Source organism: Mauremys reevesii, linkage group 13, assembly GCF_016161935.1.
Source record: "Mauremys reevesii isolate NIE-2019 linkage group 13, ASM1616193v1, whole genome shotgun sequence".
Classification (NCBI taxonomy): Eukaryota; Metazoa; Chordata; order Testudines; family Geoemydidae; genus Mauremys; species Mauremys reevesii.
Window position 1 is genome coordinate 7,833,641 of NC_052635.1, and position 23,229 is coordinate 7,856,869.

Genomic DNA, 23,229 nt, shown 5'->3' on the forward strand with positions numbered 1-23,229 from the left:
GCCTTTCCCTCGGCGCGGCGGTGGTGGGATGTGGGGAAGGTGCGCGCCCGGCTCTTCTGCCGTGACTACACCCGGGTCGCCAGCTGATGGAGGGATGCGGCGATAGGGCAGTTGGAGCGGGAGGTCTTGGAGCTGGAGAGGCGTCTGGCCGCCAGCCCCGAGGATCCATCCCTTTGTGGGGCGTGCTGGGAGAAGCGGGAGGAGCTCCGGGTCCTCGAAGACCATCGGGCCCAGGGAGCCTTTGTTCGATCCCGCATCCGCCTCCTTCGGGAGATGGATCGCGGCTCCCGCTTCTTCTATGCCCTGGAGAAACGGAGGGGGGCCAAGAAGCACGTCACCTGCCTTCTGGCAGAGGACGGCTCCCCCCTCACGGATCCGGCAGAGATGTGCGAGAGGGCCCGGACCTTCTACGCGTGCCTTTTCTCCCCGGATCCGACCGATCCTGCCGCTTGCAGAGTGCTCTGGGACGGGCTCCCGACGGTCAGCGCGGGCGACCGGGACCGGCTAGAGCTGCCTCTCTCTCTGGCCGAGTTCTCAGAAGCCCTCCGCCGCATGCCCACCAACAAGTCTCCGGGCATGGACGGGCTGACCGTGGAGTTCTACCGCGTGTTCTGGGACGTCCTCGGCCCGGACCTGGTCAGCATCTGGGCCGAGTCCTTGCGGAGCGGGGTCCTCCCTCTCTCGTGCAGGCGAGCCATGCTCGCCTTACTGCCGAAGAAGGGGGACCTCCGCGACTTACGGAATTGGCGTCCCATCTCGCTCCTCAGCACGGACTACAAGATCGTAGCCAAGGCCATCTCGCTGCGGCTGGGGGCCATGCTGAAGGATGTGATCCACCCAGACCAGACCTACACCGTCCCGGGCCGTAGCATCTTCGACAACCTGTATCTGGTCCGGGATCTCTTGGAGCTTGGGTGCAGGGATGGTCTGTCGTTCGCCCTCCTGTCCCTGGATCAGGAGAAGGCGTTCGACAGGGTGGGCCACGGGTATCTCCTGGGCACTCTGCAGGCGTTCGGCTTCAGGTCCCAGTTTGTGGGGTTTCTCCAGGTGCTGTACGCTTCTGCAGAGTGTCTGGTCAGGCTCTACTGGACCCTGACCGAGCCGGTCAGCTTCGGGCGGGGAGTGCGGCAGGGGTGCCCCCTCTCGGGCCAGCTGTACGCCCTGGCGATCGAGCCCTTCCTCTGTCTCCTCCGCAGGAGGTTGACGGGGTTGGTGCTTCAGGAGCCGGAGCTGCGGCTGGTCCTGTCAGCGTACCCCGACGATGTGCTCCTCGTGGTCCAGGACCCAGGCGACTTGGCGCGGGCGGAGGCCTGCCAGGCCGTGTACTCGGCGGCCTCCTCTGCCCGGGTCATCTGGGTCAAGAGCTCTGGCCTGGTGGTCGGGGACGGGTGGCAGGCAAGCTCCCTCCCACCCGCGCTTCAGGCCATCCAGTGGAGCACGGGTCCACTGCTCTATCTCGGCGTTTACCTTTCTGCCACGCATCCTTCTCCGGCGGAGAACTGGCAAGGTTTGCAGGGCAGGGTGGCGGAGCGGCTCCGGAAATGGACAGGACTCCTCCGGTGCCTTTCCCTCTGAGGGAGGGCACTGGTGCTCAATCAACTGGTCCTGTCCATGCTCTGGTACCGGCTCAACACCCTGGTCCCGGCCCCGGTGTTCCTGACCGACCTCCGGAGTGTGGTTCTGGAGTTCTTTTGGCCAGGACTGCTCTGGGTCCCTGCAGGGGTGCTCCACCTGCCCCTGGAGGAGGGAGGGCAGGGCCTGCGCACTCAGGTCCACGTCTTCCACCTCCAGGCACTGCAGAGGCTCCTTTATGGTGTGGGTAGTCCAGTGTGGAGAGCCCTGGCGCACGCCTTCCTGCGCCGCTTCCGAGGGCTCCGATACGACCGGCAGCTCCTTTATCTCGATCCGAGGGGCCTTCTGCAAGACCTCTCTGGGCTGCCGGTCTTCTACCAGGACCTCCTCCGGACCTGGAAGCTGTTCTCCACGACCAGGTCCGTGGCGGCCACCAAGGGGGCAGATCTCCTCTCGGAGCCCCTGCTACACAACCCCCAGCTCCGTGTGCAGGTGGCAGAGTCCCCCGTGGTGCGCCAGAGGTTGGTTCTGGCGGAAGCCACCAGGGTCGGAGACCTCCTGGACTACGACCGGGGAGACTGGCTGGATCCCCTGATGCTCGCTCGGCGTATGGGGCTCTCCAGACCTTGTACTCCCCTGCGCGTACTACTGGAGGTGAAGGCCGCTTTGCTGCCCGCTGCTCGGGCCTACCTTGACCGGGTCCTGCATGAGGGCACGCCCCACCCACCCCGACCCTAAGCCCTCTGGACATCTTCATCGGGCCCCTGCCCCGTGGACCTGACCGGCCCCCCCCACCCCTTCACCACAAGCCGGCTGCACGATCTGCAGCCGGTCCGCTTCCAAACCGCGCCAAGGAAGCATCTCTACGCACTCGTGCTCCACACCCTTCACTTCCTCACCCTCGTGTCCCACCCCGACACCAAGTGGCGGGACCTCCTGCCACCTCTGGAGGGTGAGGAGCCCCGGTGGGCCAGCCTGTACTCCACCCTGGTCCCGAGGCCCATCGGGGATATCGGTTGGCGGCTCCTCCATGGGGCCGTGAGCACGGGCATGTACTTGGCGCGGTTTACCCCTGTCCCAGACACCTGCCCCTTCTGCGGCGTGAGGGAGACCCTGGCGCATGTTTATGTAGAGTGCACCAGGCTGCAGCCCCTATACCGGCTCCTCACCAACATCCTGTTGCGTTTCTGGCTGCACTTTTCCCCTCACATCCTTCTCCACGCACTCCCTATCCATGGCCCCACAAAGTCGCGGGACCTCCTGGTCAACCTCCTCCTCGCCCTGGCTAAAATGGCCATCTACGTGACCAGGGAGAGGCGGTTGGCCAATGGAGACTCCTGCGACTGTGGGGCTTGTTTCCAATACTTAGTCCGTTCACGTCTCCGGGCGGAGTTCCTCTGGGCGGCGTCTGCTGGCTCCCTTGACGCCTTCGAGGAGCAGTGGGTGCTGTCCAGGGTTCTCTGCTCGGTGTCCCCGTCAGGCTCCCTTCTTATGACCCTTTGACCACACTCCTGTCCCTGTTATTTTATTAGTTGTCCCCCACAATTAGTGTGTTTCTGAGGCCCTGTGGAACCTCCCCTTAGGCTGGGGGGGGGATCCATTAGCATGGAAACCCAATAGATACAGGGAGGTTTAGGTTGGATATTAAGAAAAACTTTTTCACTAGGAGGGTGGTGAAGCACTGGAATGAGTTACCTAGGAAGATGATGGAGTCTCCTTCCTTAGAGATTTTTATGGACAGGCTTGACAAAGCCCTGGCTGGGATGATTTAGTTGGGAATTGGTCCTGTTTTGAGCAGGGGGTTGGACTAGATGACCTTCTGAGATTTCTTCCAACCCTGATAGTCTATGATTCTATGACTGTTAGTGCAGATGTAGCTGTATTGGATAGAAAGGTATTTATACTAATGTAGTAGATTCCCATGAATTAAGTATTACAACATGTTAGATTTATTCAGGGCATGTTGTTGGGGCTGACTGCAAGTTACCTTGGCCTATTGTTACAGAATGGTTCGGGAGGAGCTTGCAGTGAACTGGCTTTGACCGGCCAGACTGGCTTGCATCCACTCGACTGGATAAACAAGTGAAGAGAAAAGGAGGGCCTGAAAGTGTTAAGTGTAGGAACAGAAAGCAGTAGTGTTTCCTGCCAGATCCTGCTTGTGGATGTATACGCCCCCTGAGAAAGAGATGATGATAAAAAATTGCTTTAGATGAACAGAGGATGGATCTAGACTGTTCTCAGTGGTACCAGATGATGGAAGAAGGAATAATGGTCTCAAGTTGCAGTGGGGAAGGTTTAAGTTAGATATTAGGAAAAACTTTTTCCCTAGGAGAGTGGTGAAGCACTGGAATGGGTTACCTAGGGAGGTGGTTTAATCTCTTTCCTTAGAGGTTTTTAAGGTCAGGCTTGATAAAGCCCTGGCTGGGTGATTTAGTTGGGAATTGGTCCTGATTTGAGCAGGGGGGTGGACTAGATGACCTCCTGAGGTCCCTTCCAACCCTGATATTCTATGACTCTATGACATGACATGGAAGTACTATACATAGGTGATCCAGGTTAACATGGGCTCTATCAGTTTCCTTGCCAGTTCACACATTGGTCATCATCACTAAACAGCTACTCCATCTAGGCATCAGTGATAACTGAAGGGCCAGCCCTTGAGCTGGTGTAGATACACAGAGATCAGATTAGCTAAGCAAATTTACATTACCTAACAATTTGATGGAGGTCATTCCTATTATAAGTATATGTAAACATGCAAATATATAGAGAGATACTTTATTGTCTTAAATATATTGTATGTTCAGTGTACTGGAACTTTATAGAAACAAAGGAATTGCTATGCAGAAGAATCCTGTCTCCTATGATGGCCAGTATCAGCTTTTTCAAAGATGGGTGAATTGAATGATAAATCACAGAGAAAATTTATTTCTAACTCAGACAGGCAGTAGCTGACTGATATCCCAAAGCAAGAAGCCCTATACATATCAAAGCCATTTTAAAATTCTGAAAATATATTGAAATGATATATATCTAAATAATATCCAGTAGCAATGAGTTCCACAGGTCAACTAGTCAGATAAGTGGAGAGGGAAGCAGAAAGAGAAATAGATAGATAGATACTGTGGATCCCAAGGATTTTTTTTATACTTGCTCCCAAACTAATCCGAATAAAAATAAACATTTGCTCAAAATTTGTTGTATTGCACTATAGTTTGATCCAATTGGTTTCCTCTGTATGTTCAAAGACAATGTTCATTTTTTCAAACATTTCTTGCTCATAGTCCTTCTCAAAGCATCTTTCACATCCTTGTTCCTGAGGCTGTAGATGAAAGGATTCAACATGGGAGCAAAAAGAGTATAAAAGACGGACACCACTTTCCTTGGGTACAGAAAAGCTAGCCTAGTGGGCTGGGCATACATCAAAGCAGTGGACACATAAAATGAAGTCACAACCACCAGGTGGGAGGTGCAGGTGGAGAAGGTTTTGTGTCTGCCCTCAGCAGAGCGAATCCTGAGGATGGTGGAGATGATATAGACATAGGAGACAAGTGTAATCAGTGCAGTGTTCACTATAATGAGGCCACATAAGGTAAACATCACAATGTTATTGACGAACGTGTCGCTGCAGGACAGACTAATCAGGGGAGGGCCGTCACAGAAGAAATGATCCATCTCATTAGACCCACAAAAGATTAGCGTAAAGGTGAAGCCTGTTTGCACCATGGCGTTCACACAGCCACAGGTATATGATCCCACCACCAGCCAAATACAAACCCACTTGGACATGGTGATGGGATACCGGAGCGGGTTGCGGATGGCGGAGTATCGATCGTACGCCATTGCTGCCAGGAGGAACCCTTCAGTGGTGAGGAAGAAAGTGACAAAGAAGAATTGGGTGGCACATCCATTGTAGGAAATGGCTTTGCTCCCTGATAGGAAGCTCACCATAGCTCTGGGGGCAATGGAGGAGGAGTTGCCAAGATCTAAGAGTGACAAGTTCATGAGGAAGAAGTACATGGGGGTGTGAAGCTGAGAATCAGTTCCAATGGTGAGGACCAGGATGGTGTTTCCCAGCATGGTTATTATGTAAATCACCAGGAACAGCACAAAGGGGAACATCTCCATCCACAGACCTCTTCCAAACCCCAACAGGATGAATTCTGTCTCTGCAGTGTGGTTCCCCGCTCTTACTGGCTCAGTAGCTGACATTTCCTTTAGAAAAATAGAACAAGATAATAGTTAAAAAGAGTCAAATATAAAAGATATGTTGAAGTTTCTCCTAATATCTCTTGAAATCAATGGAGGTTAGTCACCTAGATGCTTTGGAAAATCCCACTAGGTGCCTAAATACCTTTAAAAATTTGACCTCAGGATTTTTTCTTTTTCTTTTTCTTTTTCTTTTTTTTAAAGATTTTACTTTGAATCCCAAATTAATCAAAACTCTCCTGGTTCAAGACTCTTCTTGTCTGAGGAAGACATGGGCAAAATCCCCCATGAGCAATGCCATTCATTTATATAAAGGATAGTAAAAATAGGCTTTTTTACACAGATGAGTCTATTCCTTTCCATCTACAAATCAGTGTATATATAGATAGATAGATAGATAGATATGATTTATGTAATCAACATGTCTGCTCCTGAGAGACTGCAGTGGTTCTAGTTGACACTTTAACAGCTGTACGCAATATCCTTCCTCTGGGACACTCAGTGGGAGTTTTGCTTGAGTACTGACAAAGCAAAATCTGAGTAAGAATGTAAGGACTTGTTGTTTCCTCTTAACTCAACTTTTAGCTGGATTATATGTCAAGTGTTTGAGTCTTACTCACATTGGGTAGTACCTTCGTCCCAGTGTAGCCTCCTTGATAACAATGGATTGTTAATATTCAACTGTTCCATAAATAACCTTGCAAGTATACGTATTTATGGTTCATCACCCTAGATGTGAGTCTCCTCCATCAGAGAGAGGGCAGTTGGGTTCTGGTCACTGGAATCTAGGTCAACAAACTAGAGATGTCCAGATAATTCTCTCAAGATGTGGCTGGACCCTTTACGAAGTATTTCCTAATTTTCTAATGTTTGCCTGTGGGGCAGAGATGGCTGGAAAATAACAGCTTAAACAACCCACAACACATTTTTTTTAAATATACATTTTTTGATTTTGAAATGTTCCATATTTTGACTTAAACCTGCCAAGCAAAACCAATTAAACCATTTGCCATGTGACCCCCTCCGCCAGGTGTGTCAGGAGCCAAAAGGACCAGGCTCAATTTTTCTATGGGTTTTCTTAAAGACTTCACATGCACTGGCTCCAACTTTGACCCAGAAACCTGGGAAAATACATACACCACCATGGGAACCCTTGAAGGGCAATTCTTCTCCACTGGAAAACACTGAGACCAGGTGATACAACCAAAGGAACTTTATTTGGGGTGTGTAGATGGGAGGGAGATGTGAATGAATTTGAGAAAACCAGCTATTAATACATTAAGAAGTCCTATTATGTGAGATTCCCCCAGGGTATCTTACAAGTAACGTCAGTCCAACCTACAGCTGGTGCAAGTGGCTGATGAGTTCTGGCCAATTCCCTCTTCCTCAGCTGGCCCATCACCATTAGTTGCCCTGGGTTGGAGAAGTCCAAGGATTCTAGCTGGCCACTGCTCCATGGGCTGCTGTACTACCTAACCCACCTGGATTAACTTCAGTTTTCCTTGCTGTGAAGGGAGACCTGCACTAGTGTCCCTTGAGCTGGATGCTGTTTTCTCCATGGCTTCAGTCCAAGCTGCTTAGCTTTGTTGCCCTTTGTCCCCTCAAAGATGCTGGGGCTGTAGCATCACTGCTGTCCATGGCCTCTGAGCCATCCATTGCCTCGGACAAGCAGTTGCTCTGTTTCACAGGTCTCCACCATCCTTCTGCGACTGCCGCTGTTCTGCAACATCCAGCTGTCTCAGCTCAGCTCCTGGGGAGAGATCACTGGTATTTAGGGCTCTTGAGAGAGGCCTGACCCCCAAGAGGCTCTCCCAGCAGCAAGCAGCCACCTCTTCCCTCTTTTCTTCACTCTTGCTTCTCTGCCGAAGCTCCTTATCCCCACTGTACTGACGGGAACCTTTGAGAGGTACATTCAACATCCATGGCTTGTCCGTGCATCGCCCAATACGTTCAATTGCAATTTACACCCCCCACAGCCCCAAAACTTAACTGCACTTGAACTAAATGTTCCAAACTCTCATATAACTAAAATGGAAATGAAACCGCAGAGCATAGCCATTCAGTCAATTCCCTCTGCCCTACCACAGATCGTGGCAGAGAAGTCCCTTAGCAATAGAGTGCTTGAACATCCTCATATCTTAACCTGCTTTGGACTACTCTTCCCCCATTTTGTCCACAAGCTCCCATCTTCCTAATGCTTCAGGCCTCAGGGTTTACAGATAGATAGATAGATAGATAGATAGATTATGGGTGTGTATGGGAACCAATAGACATAAAGAGATAGATGGGTGTGAATGGAAATAGGTAGATAGATTTTCTGGGTGGAAGATTTCATACAGTTTTTTTAAGGTATTGTTCTTCCAGGGACTGCAACATCTTAAACATCAAACTTCTCTCTGAAATTTCTTTTGTCTGCTATTCTCACAATTCTCACCTAAGATCACTTTAGGTAAAAGAAGTTAGACAGCAAATATTATTCAGTGTTATCCAGAGAGAGATGACTGCATATTTTACACAGCAGAAATCTGTGTTTCCACCCTTCTCCAGTCAGTTTTCCTTGCCATCTGTGTTACTGCTTGACTCTGCAGCAGGGGGCAAAAAGCATTTTAAAACAAATCACAAATCCCCAACAGATGGTATGGGTATATGCCGCATCTGAAACTTTTTTTTAAAAAGTATCTATCTATCTATGGATTAGATTGCTGGTTGAAATGTTCCTATTAAGGTCTTGATACTGCAAACAAACACTTATGCCTGTGAATAACTTGCCAGAAACAACTCTCAGGGATGGTCTAGGCATTCTTAATCCTGCATGAGCATGGGGGGCTGGAGTTGATGACCTCTCAAGATCCCTTCCTCCCCTACATTTCTATGATTTTCTGACAGCAGTCTCATTGAAATCAATAAGCGTATTCCTATCAATAATTGTCCTCATGTTCTTTATGAGTTTCCAGGGGTAGGCTTCTTTCTTTCTTTCTTTCTTTCTTTCTTTCTTTCTTTCTTTCTTTCTTTCTTTCTTTCTTTCTTTCTTTCTTTCCAGAGGAAATTAGGGAAGTTGGAGAAAATAAATAAGGAAGAGTTATTTACTCCTTCTTGTACACAAGAATTAGGGGTCACCAAATGAAATTAATAAGCAGCAGGTTTAAAACAAATAAAAGGAAGTATTTTTTCACACAACATACAGTCAGTCTGTGGAACTCTTTGCCAGAGGATATTGTGAAGGCCAAGTCTATAACAGGATTCAAAAAAGAACTAGATACGTTCATGGAGCATAGGTCCAGCAAAGGCTATTAGCCAGGGTGGGCAGGAATGCTGTCCCGAACCTCTGTTTGCCAGAAGCTGGGAATGGGCGACGGGGGATGGATCACTCGATGGTTACCTGTTCTGTTCATTCCCTGTGGGGCACCTGGCATTGGCCGCTGTCAGAAGATGGGATACTGGAGTAGATGAGTCTTTGGTCTGACCCAGTATGGCCATTCTTATGTTCTGTGTTCTTTTGTGGGGTGGAAGGGAGGAACTAGTTGTTTGCTAAACATTTAGCCATTGTCTCCTCTATTCTTCAAGCACTTCCCTTCAGACATGGTGCTTACTCTGGTGAGTTCTTCAATTGACTTCAGTGCTATGCCTGGTAATATTTAAATGAAGATATGGAGAAAAAGGTTTTTTGATGCTAGCCTAAAATAAGGTAATATTCAGACCTTGTGCTAAGGAACTCTGTGGGAGTGTTGACCTAGAATCTATTATAATTGAGAGCATACAGACAAGAATAAGAAAGAGTAAGCAGGAAATCAATAAAAAAATATACCTTTAAATACCTTATGCTATAGTTTGGAGTCCAGGTAAAGCCACCAGACTATCAATGCTTGTTAATCGCACTATTAAGGCAAATCTCATAAGCAGAGTTTGAAGACACCACACTGAACACTCAGCAGAGAAGATTTTGTTGTGTTGTAGGCTTCATGACTCCATCTACTGCATACATAATCTCGAGATCTTGGCCAAACTAACTCAGCATCAGCACGAAGCAAGGTTTGCTCTGTCTCCTCTGATTGAGAGCATATCTTTTAGTGGTTTCATTGAGGGGCATGGATCAGCGTTCACGTTGCACTCCCTATCAGTACACAGCCCAAGCCAGGGAAGCTAATGATCCAATCAGCAGACCAAATTCGGTGATGAATCCTGCTCAGGAGCCACCTGAGGTATGTTGCTAAGAAGTGGTTCCACCCAGCATTTGAGAGGCAGGACCACAGTGACAAAAGAATCGAAGAGTTGTCCAATATAGATGATGTAATACTGGTCAACCCTTGACATGAAGCATGGCTGATGTGTTTGACTTCTGTTAATAGCTCCAGAGGAGGCACTAGACTCTTGTGTGCATAATCAGTCCGGTGGGAAAACAACAAATCCAAATGATGAAATCATAGAAAGAGTGTACTTAGCAGAGAAAATTCTCTCTCTCTGGATTTACTCTGCATTTACACCAGTGGAAGAGCCAACCTGATCTGATGTCCTTTGGGAACAATAGAAAGTATCCCATTGACTTCAGTGGGCTTTGGGTCAAGCCACAAGATCAGAATCAGGCCCATTATGTCTTAGATTCCAAGGCCAGAAGGGACCATTGTGACAATCATTGACTCTGACCTCCTGTGTAACACAGGCCAGTGAACTTCCTCAAAATAAGTTCTAAGGCAGATCTTTTACAAAAAACATCCAACCTTGATTTAAAATGATCAGTAATAGAGAATCCACCATGACCTCGGTTAAGTTGTTCCAATAGTTAATTACAGTCAGCAATTAAAAATATAATATGTTATTTCCTTTCTGAATTTGCCTAACTTTAACTTCCAGCCATTGAAACATGTTATACCTTTCTCTGCTAGACTGGAGAAAACATTATTAAATATTTGTTCCATATGTGGGTTCTTAAAGACTGCATATTATACCAATAAAAACAAGCAGGATCTTATTAAAGGGGACAAGACATTTGTCACATTTATTGTAAATACCATAATAAAACAAAAGATAACAGTAAACAGCATTGTTTTACTACTGATTTCTATCACTATTTATTCCTTATACACACACACACACACACACACATATATATATATATATATATATATATATATATTCATTCACACAATCATTCATTCAGGTTCTGTATAGATGTTATAGTTACCAGCCTAAAGTTGCCTGTGACAGAATACTGGCCAGGTATCCTGTACACAAGAATGGAGCCGAGTCCAGGTCAGGTGCACCTGATGCTCCTGGAGGCTGGCAGCAGAACCATAGACTCAAAGTCCTCAATCTTCAGAGTACAGTTTTATAGGAATTTATTCCTATGTCAGTCCATGACAGTTACTTCATTCTGATATCAGAGGGGTAGCCGTGTTAGTCTGGATCTGTAAAAGCAACAAAGAATCCTGTGGCACCTTATAGACTAACAGACGTTTTGCAGCATGAGCTTTCATGGGTGAATACCCACTTCTTCGGATGCAAGTGAAGAAGAAGTGGGTATTCTTGCATCCGAAGAAGTGGGTATTCACCCACGAAAGCTCATGCTGCAAAACGTCTGTTAGTCTATAAGGTGCCACAGGATTCTTTGTTGCTTCATTCTGATGTTGCTAAATCAATCAGCAGGTGGCTGGCTCCATGTTATCAGATGTTTGTTTTTCCTTCCTTTGAGGTATGGTGGGGTGGATTCCAGTTTGCCCTCCGGGGGTCATCTGGTTGATCCCACTTAACACCTTCTTCAGCAGACACTGAATTCTTCAGGCTGGTAACTCCCTAACCATTCATTCGTTATTTAAACTAGGCACTCATTCACATACATTCTCTATCTTAATCACATCTATTTCACTGTCTCTTTACCTTTTGGGGTGTTACCAATTTATGTGAGACTCCCTGTCTTTTAACAATCAAAAATAAAGTGAGATGAAAACTTACAGAGGGTGGGGGTCTCTATCTATATACTATAACAGCTACTGTTTGGGCTTACTTAGAGTTAATTAATGTTTAACAAGTTTTATACAAAGTATTTCTTTGCGCAGGCTTCACACAGACACAGCTGGGGGCTTGCAGGTTAGAGGCTAAATCTTGGGAATCACATTTACTTCTAATATAAACCTTCAGTTATAAAGTATCAATTAACAATAAATCATTTCTAACAATAAATTATTTTTCATATAAACCATGTCTAATATAAACCTTCTTCAATATCCCTACATGCAATCAAGTCACCCCTTAACCTACTCTTTATGTTAAGCTAAATGGATTGAGCTCACTGAGTCTACCACTTGGACATGGTGATGGGATACAGGAGTGTGTTGCAGATGGCAGTGTATTGACAGTATGCCTTTACTGCCAGGAGGAACCCTTCGGTGGTGATGAAGAGACTGAAGAAGAAGAATTGAAGGAAATGGCTTTGCTTTTTGACAGGAAGGTCAGCATGGCTTTGGGGCAATGGTGGAGGAGCAGCAGAGATCTATGAGGGACAGATTCATGAGGAAGAAGTTCATGGGGGTGTGGAGGCTTTGGCTCTGATGATGAGGACCAGGATGGTGTTTACCAGCATGGTTACCGCATAAAGCACCAGAAACACCAAAAAGGGGACCATCTGTCACCCTGGACAATTTCCAAACCCCATCAGGATGAATTCTCTGACTGCTGTGTCGTTCCCCTCTCTCACTGGTGCCATGGCTGTTAAATCCTTGGGAAAAGGGATGAGCTAAGGAGAATCAAATGAAGCCGATGCAATGAAGGGCTTGATGAAAAGAGAGAGGATGGATAAGGGGAAAAGACCCCTGGTCAGAGTTAGCAGATCAGTGCTCATTTTCCAGACACCCAGTGAGGCCTTGGCCAAGAAACTTGGGCTGCGACTTCCAAAGCAGCCAAAGAGAATTGGGCAGTCATCTCCCATTTAATTTCCATAGAATTTGATCACTTCAGGCCAGATTTTTAAAGGTATTTCTGTCCCTAGTGCAATTATCAAGAGGACCTAAGCACCAAAATCTCCTAGGTGCTTTCGAAAATCTCAGTAGCCTCCTAGATTCATCGATTCCAAGTCAAGAAAGCACCATTCTGAAACAATACTGTTAATCCTGAATTTCTAACTACCTTAAATTGATCTTAAATATCAATAAAAATCTGAGACCTATGCCTTAAGCTCTTGTGAAAACTCTCAGCTTTGATATTTCTGCCTCTCAGGCCTGGTCTACACTACGCGTTTAAACTGATTTTAGGAGCATTAAACCGATTTAACGCCACACCCGTCCACACTAAGAGGCCCTTTATATTGATATAAAGGGCTCTTTAAACCGGTTTCTGTACTCGTCCACAACCAGAGGAGTAGCGCTAATATCGGTATTACCATATCGGATTAGGGTTAGTGTGGCCGCAAATCGACGGTATTGGCCTCCGGGCGGTATCCCACAGTGCACCACTGTGACCTCTCTGGACAGCAATCAGAACTCGGATGCAGTGGCCAGGTAGACAGGAAAAGCCCGGCGAACTTTTGAATATCATTTCCTGCTTGCCCAGCGTGAAGCTCCGATCAGCACGGGTGGCGATGCAGTCCCAAATCCAAAAAGAGCCCCAGCATGGACCGTACGGATGTGATCGCTGTATGGGGAGACAAATCTGTTCTATCAGAGCTCTGTTACAGAAGATGAAATTCCAAAGCATTTTTAAAAAGTCTCCAGACAGAGGCCACAGCAGGGACTCAGCACACTGCTGCGTGACAAGCGTAACGGAAAGTCAAAGAATCAAATGGACGCTCATGGAGGGAGGGAGGGGGTACTGAGGACTCCAGCTATCCCACAGTTCCTGCAGTCTCCGAAAAGCATTTTCATTCTTGGCTGAGCTCCCAATGCCTGTAGGGTCAAACACATTGTCCGGGGTGGTTCAGGGCATAGCTCGTCAATTTACCTCCCCCACCCACCCCCAGAAGGAAAAGGGAAAAAAATCGTCTCTTGACTCTTTTAAATGTCACCCTATGTCTACTGAATGCTGCTGGTAGACGCGATGCTGCGGCAGTGAATTGTAGCATCCTCGTCCCCCGTCCTTGGTGGCTGATGGTACAATATGACTGATATCCATTGTCATCATCAGCCTTGTGGCAGATGGTACAGTACAGAAGGATTGGTATCCATCCTCATCATCAGCCCATGAGTGCTCCTGGCTGGCCTCCCAGTCATTCCAAGTAGATGGTTCAGAACGGCTGGTAACCATCTTCATCATAGCAACAGGGGGCTGAGCTCCATCAGCCCCCGCCCTTCATGTGTAAAGAAAAGATTCTGTACTGCCTGGACTATCATAGCAGTGGGATGCTGGGCTCCTCTCCCCCACACTGCTTAATGTCTTGTCTGGACTATCATAGCAGCTGGAGCCTGCCTTCCCCTCATTTTATCTCACAAACAAGTCACTGTTTCTTATTCCTGCATTCTTTATTGGGGGGACACTGCAACGGTAGCCCAGGAAGGCTGGGGGAGGAGGGAAGCAACAGGTGGGGTTGTTGCAGGGGCACCCCCTGTGAATGGCATGCAGCTCATCATTTCTGCAGGATCTGACATGGAGCGGCTGTGCTCTCTGGTTCTCTGATACACTGGTTCTCTAGTACACTTGCCCCATATTCTAGGCAGGACTGATTCTATTTTTAGATACCATAAAGGAGGGATTGACTTGGGGAGTCATTCTCATTTTTGTCTTTTGCGCCCCCGGCCGATCTCAACCAGGGGCACCCAGGACAGCAGCAGAGAGTACAGTACAGAAGGACTGGTAACCGTCATCTCATTGTCAATTTACAATGGCATGGTAGACAGTACCATGCCTGGTAACCATCTCTGCTATCATGCAAAAGCAAATTAATGCTGCTGTGTAGCGCTGCTGAATCACCTCTGTCCGCGGCATCTAGTACACATACGGTGACAGTGACAAAAGGCAAAACAGGCTCCGTGGTTGCCATGCTAATGGTGTCTGCCAGGGCAATCCAGGGAAAAAGGGCGCGAAATGATTGTCTGCCGTTGCTTTCCCAGAGGAAGGAGTGACTGATGACATTTACCCAGAACCACCCGCGACAATGATTTTTGCCCCATCAGGCACTGGGATCTCAACCCAGAATTCCAAGGGGCGGGGGAGACTGCGGGAACTATGGGATAGCTACGGAATAGCTACCCACAGTGCAACGCTCCAGAAATCGATGCTAGCCTTGGACCGTGGACGCACACCACCGAATTAATGTGCTTAATGTGGCCACGTGCACTCGATTTTATACAATCTGTTTTACTAAACCAGTTTATGTGAAATTGGAATAATCCCGTAGTGTAGACGTACCCTCAGCTGCCCTTCCTGAAAATGAAGATAATATTATTTCCTGAGCTCAGAGGGTGTTGGGAAGAGAAATTCATTAATATATTGGAAGTGCTCAAATGATACCATGTCGAGAGATAGAAAGGTATTTTGTCAGTAATTTTTAAAATGATCCACCCAACTCCCATTGACTTTTTGTAATATTTGGGTCTTTAATTCATTAAAGTTATATTGAAAATCTCATCCGAGATAGGTTGATTTTGATGCCAAAACTGTCTTTGACTTCACGGTAAACATGTAATCCAAGTTAAACAAAGTCTTAATGCAATTGGAGCTGTTCTTTTGGAAGGCATCTTTTCTAGTCTGGTAGCCAATTTAACCAAATTTTCCTTGTAGTTGTAATGCAAAGCCCATCTACTCAGCCAAATCGGACAATTACAGAATCTATCCGTCCGCGTGTGATTCCGCTGACTTATAAAAAGTTGGCAGATTGGGATTTTAGCCTCAGTTATTCCATACTCCATCAGTCTGAGTATTAACATATATGATTTATTTATTGGACTGGGGAAAGGCAAACATGGTACCCATCTTTGAAAAGGGGAGCAAAGAAGATGTGGTGAATTACAGACCAACTTTGAGACCTGGAAAGATACTGGAACACATTATTAATCAATTATTATTGACCAGTGTTATCAGTTTTTGAATGATACCTCACAAGGTACAACTATTATTGTAGTAGTGTTTAGGATGTGAATACGGGGGTGCCTAGGGTTACAGTGGGTGCATAGCTGGTTGAAAGACTGTACTGAAAGAGCAGTTGGTAAATTGGGAGGACATGTCTAGTGGGGTCCCACAGGGTCCTATTGGAGAAGATAGTGATGAATACGAGAATTGAAAGGTGGGTAAGAAACTAGTTAAAAGGGAGACTACAATGTGTCATACTGAAAGGTGAACTGTCAGGCTGGAGGGAGGTTACTAGTGGAGTTCCTCAGGGATCAGTCATGGGGCCAATGTTATTTACAACATTCATTATGACCTTGGCACAAAAAGTGGAAGTGTGCTAATAAAATTTATGGATGACACAAAGTTGGGAGGTATTGCCCATACAGAGGAGGACCAGAATATCATACAAAAAGATCGGATGACCTTGAAAACCAGAGTAATAGAAATGGGGATGAAAGAACAATAAGAAATTTTCCTATAAACTGCAGACATATCAGTTGGAAGCAACAGCGTAGGGGAAAGACCTAAGTTTATTGATTGATCACAGGATGACTGACCCATGGAAATGATTCAATCATGAATATAATGTATATATTTGTCAAAGCGTGGATGCATTCATTTATATAATTTAAGAATTCAGTATATTTAAAATGGCACAATGATTTAGGGAGACATTTTTAAAGGTATTTATCAACATAGTGAAGTTTTCAACAACACCTAGACACCTAACATCCACTGAAAACAATGGGACTAAGGCATGTAATTGCTTGTGAAAATCCTACTAGGCAACAACATACTTTTAGAAATATGACTGTTAGTGCAGATGTCGCAGTATTGGATAGAAAGATATTTATACTAATGTAGTAGATTCCCATGAATTAAGTATTACAATGTGTTAGATTTATACAGGGCATGTTGTTGGGGCTGGCTGCAAGTTATCTTGGCCTATTGTTACAGAATGGATCGGGAGGAGCTTATAGTGAACTGGCTTTGACCGGCCAGGCTGGCTTGCAGCCACTCGAGTGGATAAACAAGTAAAGAGAAATGGAGGGCCTGAAATTGTTAAGTGTAGGAACAGAAAGCAGTAGTGTTTCCTGCCAGATCCTGCTTGTGGATGTATACGCCCCCTAAGAAAGAGATGATGATAAAAAATGGCTATCAGGATTGCTTTAGATGAACAGTCTCACCTACGGACCTAAGCCTTGTGGGTGCCCAGGAACTCCCCGTGCTGGAGCAGTGCCTGCTACAAACCCGCAGGGACAAGTCTGGAGGGTCTGGGACTGTCCGTAGCAGAAGGGACGTAAGCATCACTTTTTACTTATTAATTAACCCAGAGTGTGCATTAATACCTGGTGGGGGGGAGGGGAAACAGCTGTGCATATCTCTCGATCAGCGTTAGAGAGGGCGAACAATTTATGAGTTTACCTGCATAAGCTTTATACAGGGTAAAACAGATTCATTTGGGGTTTGGACCCCGTTGGGAGTTGGGCACCTGAGTGTTAAAGACAGGAACACTTCTGTAAGCCGCTTTCAGTTAAGTCTGCAGCTTTGGGGCACGTGGTTCAATCCCTGGGTCTGTGTTGGAGCAGACTGGCGTGTCTAGCTCAACAAGACAAGGTGCTGGAGTCCCAAGCTGGCAGGGAAAGCAGGGGAAGAAGTAGTCTTGACACATCAGTTGGCAGTTCCCAAGGGGGTTTCTGTGATCCAACCCATCACAACTATTTCACTAGGAGGGTGGTGAAGCACTGGAATGGGTTACGTAGGAAGGTGGATGAATCTCCTTCCTTAGAGGTTTTTAAGTCCTGGCTGGGATGATTTAGTTGGTGTTGGTCCTGCTTTGAGCAGGGGGTTGGACCAGATGACCTCCTGAAGTCTCTTCCCTCCCTAATCTTCTATGATTCTATGATCAGTAAGCTCTACTCAGGGAGAATAAGGGTTGCAGAACAGGAAACATGCATGGTTTCATCAGGTGTCTTCATTTGAGGAAAGTGCTCAGGGTCTTTATGAAAAGATGAAAAACGTACTCAGTGCATAAAATCCCAATATTTCAATCTTGAGGATTATTGTAATCCCAAAACAAAATCCTAGAAAACATCTTGCCGACAGGGGGTTGTTTTCCCACCTGAAGTTCTGAACCTAATGAGGCAACTAGGGAGGAAGTCCCAGAGGTTCTGGAAGCAAGCAGAAATACTCATCTGTGAAGCCAATGCTCACTGTTCAGAAGCCGGCGGTGTCAATTGACATGTACGTGTGTTCTCTCCTTATGCTGGCCCAGCCCTGCTCAGATAGTTGGTTCGGCCAGCCTCGACAGTACTACCCATAAAGACCGCAGACTCAATTCGGAGGTGAAGGTGCTCGGCCAGGTTTATTGTCGATGAAGCATGTTGCTAGTGCCCTGGCTCTGTTGTTACAGGTACACTAAGACATCTATGTTGGCAGCAATGGTACCAATTCAGTCAGCAGTGGGAGTCCTATGATTTCTCTTGTATACATTGATACAAACAACTTACATATTACACTTCTGATGTAGTTGGTTACCAAGCCTACACCTTGTACCTGTTTGTTTGAACAAAACATCCCCTTTTGTTATTCTGTCATCCCGTCCTTATTTTACTTGGGATTACTGTGTTTTAAGGATCGTGTTTGTGCTGTTACTTGAGAACTTTATGTTGGGGTGGACCTGTGCTAGCCTTCTGGCATGTGTTGACAAGGATACCCAGTATCTAGTACTTCTGATGAGTGTTTGTGTTTTAGCAATGCTAGCCATACCTTTTCTGATTTCATATACCAGACAGTAAAGTTATAAGCAAGCATCTGCTTTATGACAGGGCTTGATGTTTGCTCCTAGGATGGCCTGGCTTTGCTGACTGTGGTTGAGTCCTCAGGTCTTGTGCCAGGTTGGTGAGAAGGCTAGAGGTAAATGTGACTTTTCAGGCTAGTGATGGAGATTTAACCGATCATGTCCTGGCCCTAGAGTTTGGAGGGAAATTTTGACCACCCAACTCCCTCAGCCATGTTTAAAGCAGAATAACTCCCAGAGTGCTTGGGCTGTGTGACAGTCAGCTGTGCCGATCTGTTGATACAAACGTGTATGAGGTTGTTATTAAGGTTTTTGCACTGGAGTGCAAGTTGAATATCATATAGTTTGCTTCCAGGTATGTGTTGCAAATGGCAGTGAAAGCCTTATGGAGACTTTGGTTGTGACAGCATTATAGGCAATGAATGCAGGGGACTTTCCCCCTCAACTTGTAACTCCAATGCTTTATGATTTTGATGGGTCAGGTGTGTCCCGACACAGCATGAAATGTCATTAATCCTGTGTTTTGTTTATGTTTATTCTTATTAGAGCTTATTTAGGTGCCTAAAAATCTGGCCTTAGGCGCTTTTGAAAATTCCAATAGGCACCTATCTGTAAGTTTAGATATCTAAGTACCTATTAAAATTTAGCATTTAGGCTCCCAACTCAGTTCATTGGGATATGGGGATTCAGTCCTTTAAAAATCCCAGCCTTACTACATGAGGATTCTGACTGAAGTCAGTTGGCCTAGTCAGAGTAAGGTAAGTATAAGAGTGCCCCTTGTTAGGCAGATCTGAAAGAATGTTATGACCCCTCCTAATCTAATGTAGGCTGGGATTTTCAAAGAGGGCTAAGGAATTTAGATACCCAACTCCCACTGATTCTCATTAGAAAAGAAAAATCCCACATGTAGCTTTTAACTCGTAACAAGTTGTTATGATTATTATTTGTGTGTGTCATTGTAATGTGGAGCAGCCCCGGTTATGGACCAGAACCCCCTGCAAATGTTACCTTGGCAATGCAAAACCATTATGATAGGTGAGCTTGATAATGCTATGTACTATGAGGGTTGCCCAACACTTCCCATTATAAGACCTGTGTTTGGTTCCTTTATAAGATGGCAAAATGTAAATTATTTGGGCTGAAAGTGGTTTGAGCATTGGCCTGCTAAACCCAGGGTTGTGAGTTCAATCCTTGAGGGGGCCACTTAGGGATCTGGGGCAAAAATTGGTCCTGCTAGTGAAGGCAGAGGGCTGGACTTGATGACCTTTCAAGGTCCCTTCCAGTTCTAGGAGATTGGTATATCTCCAATTATTACCTTTATTACCAGGCCAGGTGTCTGCGTCAGGCTGATTTCTTTTTAGAAAATTTCTGCTAAAAGGGTTCAGGCAAGGGAAACAGACATGGTTTTGCCTGGATTAAAAATTATTGTGACCTCGTCTTTGAGAAGCTCTAGCACCTCTAGCTTTGGAGCCGGGATTTGAAATTTGGCCTTTGTGTCAGAGATGTGTCTTTTGCCAACCCATAAAAATCTGCCCAAATATGTCCAAGTTATAACTTTGATAATCAGCATTTCGCCCATCCACAGTAGAGACTTAGTTTTAGAAGCTAAATTCCCCGAAGGTTCCTTCCACACTGAGCATGCTCCTGTGCAGGACTGAGTTGGACTTTTCCCTGCAATGGCAGCTCTGGGCTGCTGTGGGCTGTGCCAGGTCCAGAATCCGTTCACTTGAACGGAGAGAAAGGGTCTGTCTCTCCTGTGCTCTTAATGACCTGGCTGGCAGCATAGAGGAAGATGCTGTGTGATTCAAATGCAGTGGAGAGAAGAGGCAGACATGGGTGGGGGCAGAGGAAGTAGATTGGGAGAAGGACCCTGGGAGAAAGACAGGGACTGGAAGATGGAGGTAGAGTGGGGAGAAGGAAACTGGATAATGAAGTGGAGACTGGTACAGGCTGGGCAAGAAGATTGGGACTGGGAGATGGGGGCAGACTGGGACTTGTTGGCAAGGAGACTTGGACTGGGGGCAGAGAAGGAAGCGGGGATGGGGACTGGGTGCCAGTTGTCAAGGGGGAGACTGAGATCAGATGAGGTGCTGCAGGGGATACTGGGACTTGTGGAGCAAGAAGATTGGGACTGATAACCAGTGGGATGGGGGGAAGGAGATGAGGGAGGATGGGAGACAAATCTGATGAGGATCCTGGGTGAAGAGGCAGAATTGACACTGGCTGTGCAAAGTGGGCAGGAGAAAGAGCTGTTGGAAGGAGACACGGAGATTGGATGAGGAGCCTGGGAAGGTAGATTGGACTGGGAACCAGCAGGGAAGGGGAATGTCGTGGGGGTGGGGAAATGGAAGCCAGGGTGGAAGTGAGAAATGGATCAGGTAAAAATCTGGAGGAGGGAGACTAGCTGGGCAAGGAGACTGGGACTGGGAATGGTAGGGGAGACTGGGACTAGGCCTGGGAATCTGGAGGTGTCAGACCAGGATGGCTGGGCATGGAGATTGGGATGAGAAGTCAGAAGGGATGAAACTGAGATTGGAAAAAGTGAGGGGGCTGGGACTGGGACAAAGAGACGAGGGGGCAGATGAGATAAACATGTCACAAGGACAGTCTGGAGGGGATGGGGCAGGAGAGCTCAGGCTTCGGGGCTATAAGCAGAAAAGTCTGTGGCCTGTGGAACACTCTCCCCTCCAGCACCTGGAACCCAAGATTCCCGGGTCTCATTGTTCCTCTGCTATCAGCAAATAACTTTGAAACTCACCCGGAAAGCGTCCCATGCCCCTGTAGAACTGCTCTACATAGATGCTGACAACCTTTTTTTAGTACCTTAATGACCAGCTAGTCAATAAGTTGTTTTATACATATTGTTCAGTTTGGGCCCCTGGCCTCATTCACTGCACACTAGTCAAACCTCGCTCTGAAGAAATAATTTCTTAATTTCTTCATGGGCTTTTCTCTGGTACCCATCCCTGTACTGTCTGAGTGCTTCACAAACATCCATGAATTTGTTTTTTTATGGCACCTGAAACCAGGGGGGATGTTGTGTTAACTTAGATGGAATATAGGGGCTAAATGTGTTAACATAACACAGCCACTGTCCAATATTAAACACCTTTAAACAAGGTTTGAGGTTTGCCAAACCCACCATTAAACATCCTTTTAACCCTGAATTAAAGATATGGGTGAGAGAAAGGAAAAACAGTTAAAGCATTTGAAATTTAGAGTACTAAGTGAGGTTTTCCTTTGAACAACATCCCTTGTTCCCTTCCCTCTAGCTGGAGAATCTTTAAAAGGAAAAACCCTTGTATGTCAGTCTTTATATGATAATAACTATCCCTTAGGCGGGAAAGGAGAGGAAGTTACTTGAGGTGGGCTGGAGCTGTTGTTGTTAAAATCTGATCCCATCTCCTACAAGACAAAACAAGACAAACACACACAACAGGAGAGGGGAAAGAACAGCAAAGATAGAAAATGGAGCTTCTGTTTCTGGTGTTGACTCTCACTTTCAACCTCACTGCTGGAAAAACACAGGCACGGCACATGGTCTTATCAGCCACACCGAGACCTGTCAAGCTCGTGCCAGCATCGGGCTCTTTAGGACATTGCTTTTAGTTGCTTTTCCGGTCACAGGCTTACAGCAGTGTTGGAGAACATGTAGTCTTGGGCAGCTAAGCCAGACTCTTATTAAATAGAAGGCAAAAGAAGAGAGATGGGGGGAAAATAAGGTGGAGAAGGAAAAAGATACACGAGGAAAGGGGAGAAGAGAGAGAGACAAACTCTAGGTGGTTGTTGGGATTCAGCCAGTTGTGGTAGAAGTGGTGATGCCATCTGGGTCCCTCTCTCTTTCCCGGTCTCATCAGGACATTACTCAGGGTCAGGATGATGCAGGCCCAGGTCCCAGGAGATGGTGGGGAGGCAGTCATGATGGTGAAGCTCACTCCAATAGCCAATGTTTCTCCCCAAAGTGTCTTTCTTTAAGGGCCCCAAAAGGGAGTGATGAGTGGAGCAGCCCATCCTCTCCTTATTTTGTCCACCAGTTAGTCCTAATTACCAACACACCAATTTTGGCTCCTTCATATTCAGTCTCACAATATTCTTGTTTACCAGGCATGATTTCAACACAGTCCATGAATTATATCAGCAGGTCTTTTCGTTTGGACTAATTCTGTCTTTTTTTGCATCTATTCCTGTCCACGTATGTTGCTAGAGGTTATTGTGATATCTTATGAACTTTTGCTGTTTTTTTACAGCTGAACTCAAAATTAGGGTATGTGTGGCAGCCCGTTTATTTTAGCAGGTATTATATTCTCTATTTTACAGATGGGGAACTGAGGCACAGAGACATTCAGACAAAATTTTGGCTGCCCAATCTGAGATGCGTAGCACCTGATTTTTCAAAGGGCTGAGCCCAGGACCCATTGACTTCAGCTGCAGCTGTGATTGCTCGGAACGTCTTTGTATTAGATCCCAGAGTCTCAGGTAAGGCTCCCAGAGCATGAGGAACACACAGTTAGTGACCACCTGTGAAAAGTCTGTTTTAAGTGACTTGCTGGGGTAGAATGTAGTTCAACTGCCGTACCTGTCTTAGACCATCCTTTCTCTTGCTGCAGTGCCCAGCCTCA

General features: G+C 46.5%; 1 protein-coding gene across 3 annotated transcripts; it reads right to left on the reverse strand.

Annotated features, from left to right (window-relative positions):
* Positions 1-4,673: 4,673 nt before the first annotated feature.
* LOC120381006 (olfactory receptor 12-like) lies at positions 4,674-10,326 on the reverse strand. Of its 3 annotated transcripts, none has more exons than XM_039499009.1 (2): positions 9,597-10,326; positions 4,674-5,787 (listed from the first exon to the last, which is right to left on the reverse strand). In XM_039499009.1, the coding sequence occupies exon 2, from the start codon at positions 5,782-5,784 to the stop codon at positions 4,828-4,830; it is 957 nt and encodes a 318-aa protein (XP_039354943.1). In that variant the 5' UTR covers positions 5,785-5,787; positions 9,597-10,326; the 3' UTR covers positions 4,674-4,827. The 3 variants fall into 3 exon arrangements, with proteins under 3 accessions (XP_039354943.1, XP_039354945.1, XP_039354944.1); XM_039499011.1 differs by having other exon boundaries at positions 9,587-10,326; XM_039499010.1 differs by lacking the exon at positions 9,597-10,326 and adding an exon at positions 6,402-6,532.
* Positions 10,327-23,229: the final 12,903 nt, after the last annotated feature.

Coding starts and splice junctions, on each gene's coding strand:
- LOC120381006 (XM_039499009.1), bottom strand. CDS start 5,784: ATGTCAGCTACTGAGCCAGTAAGAGCGGGGAACCACACTGCAGAGACA.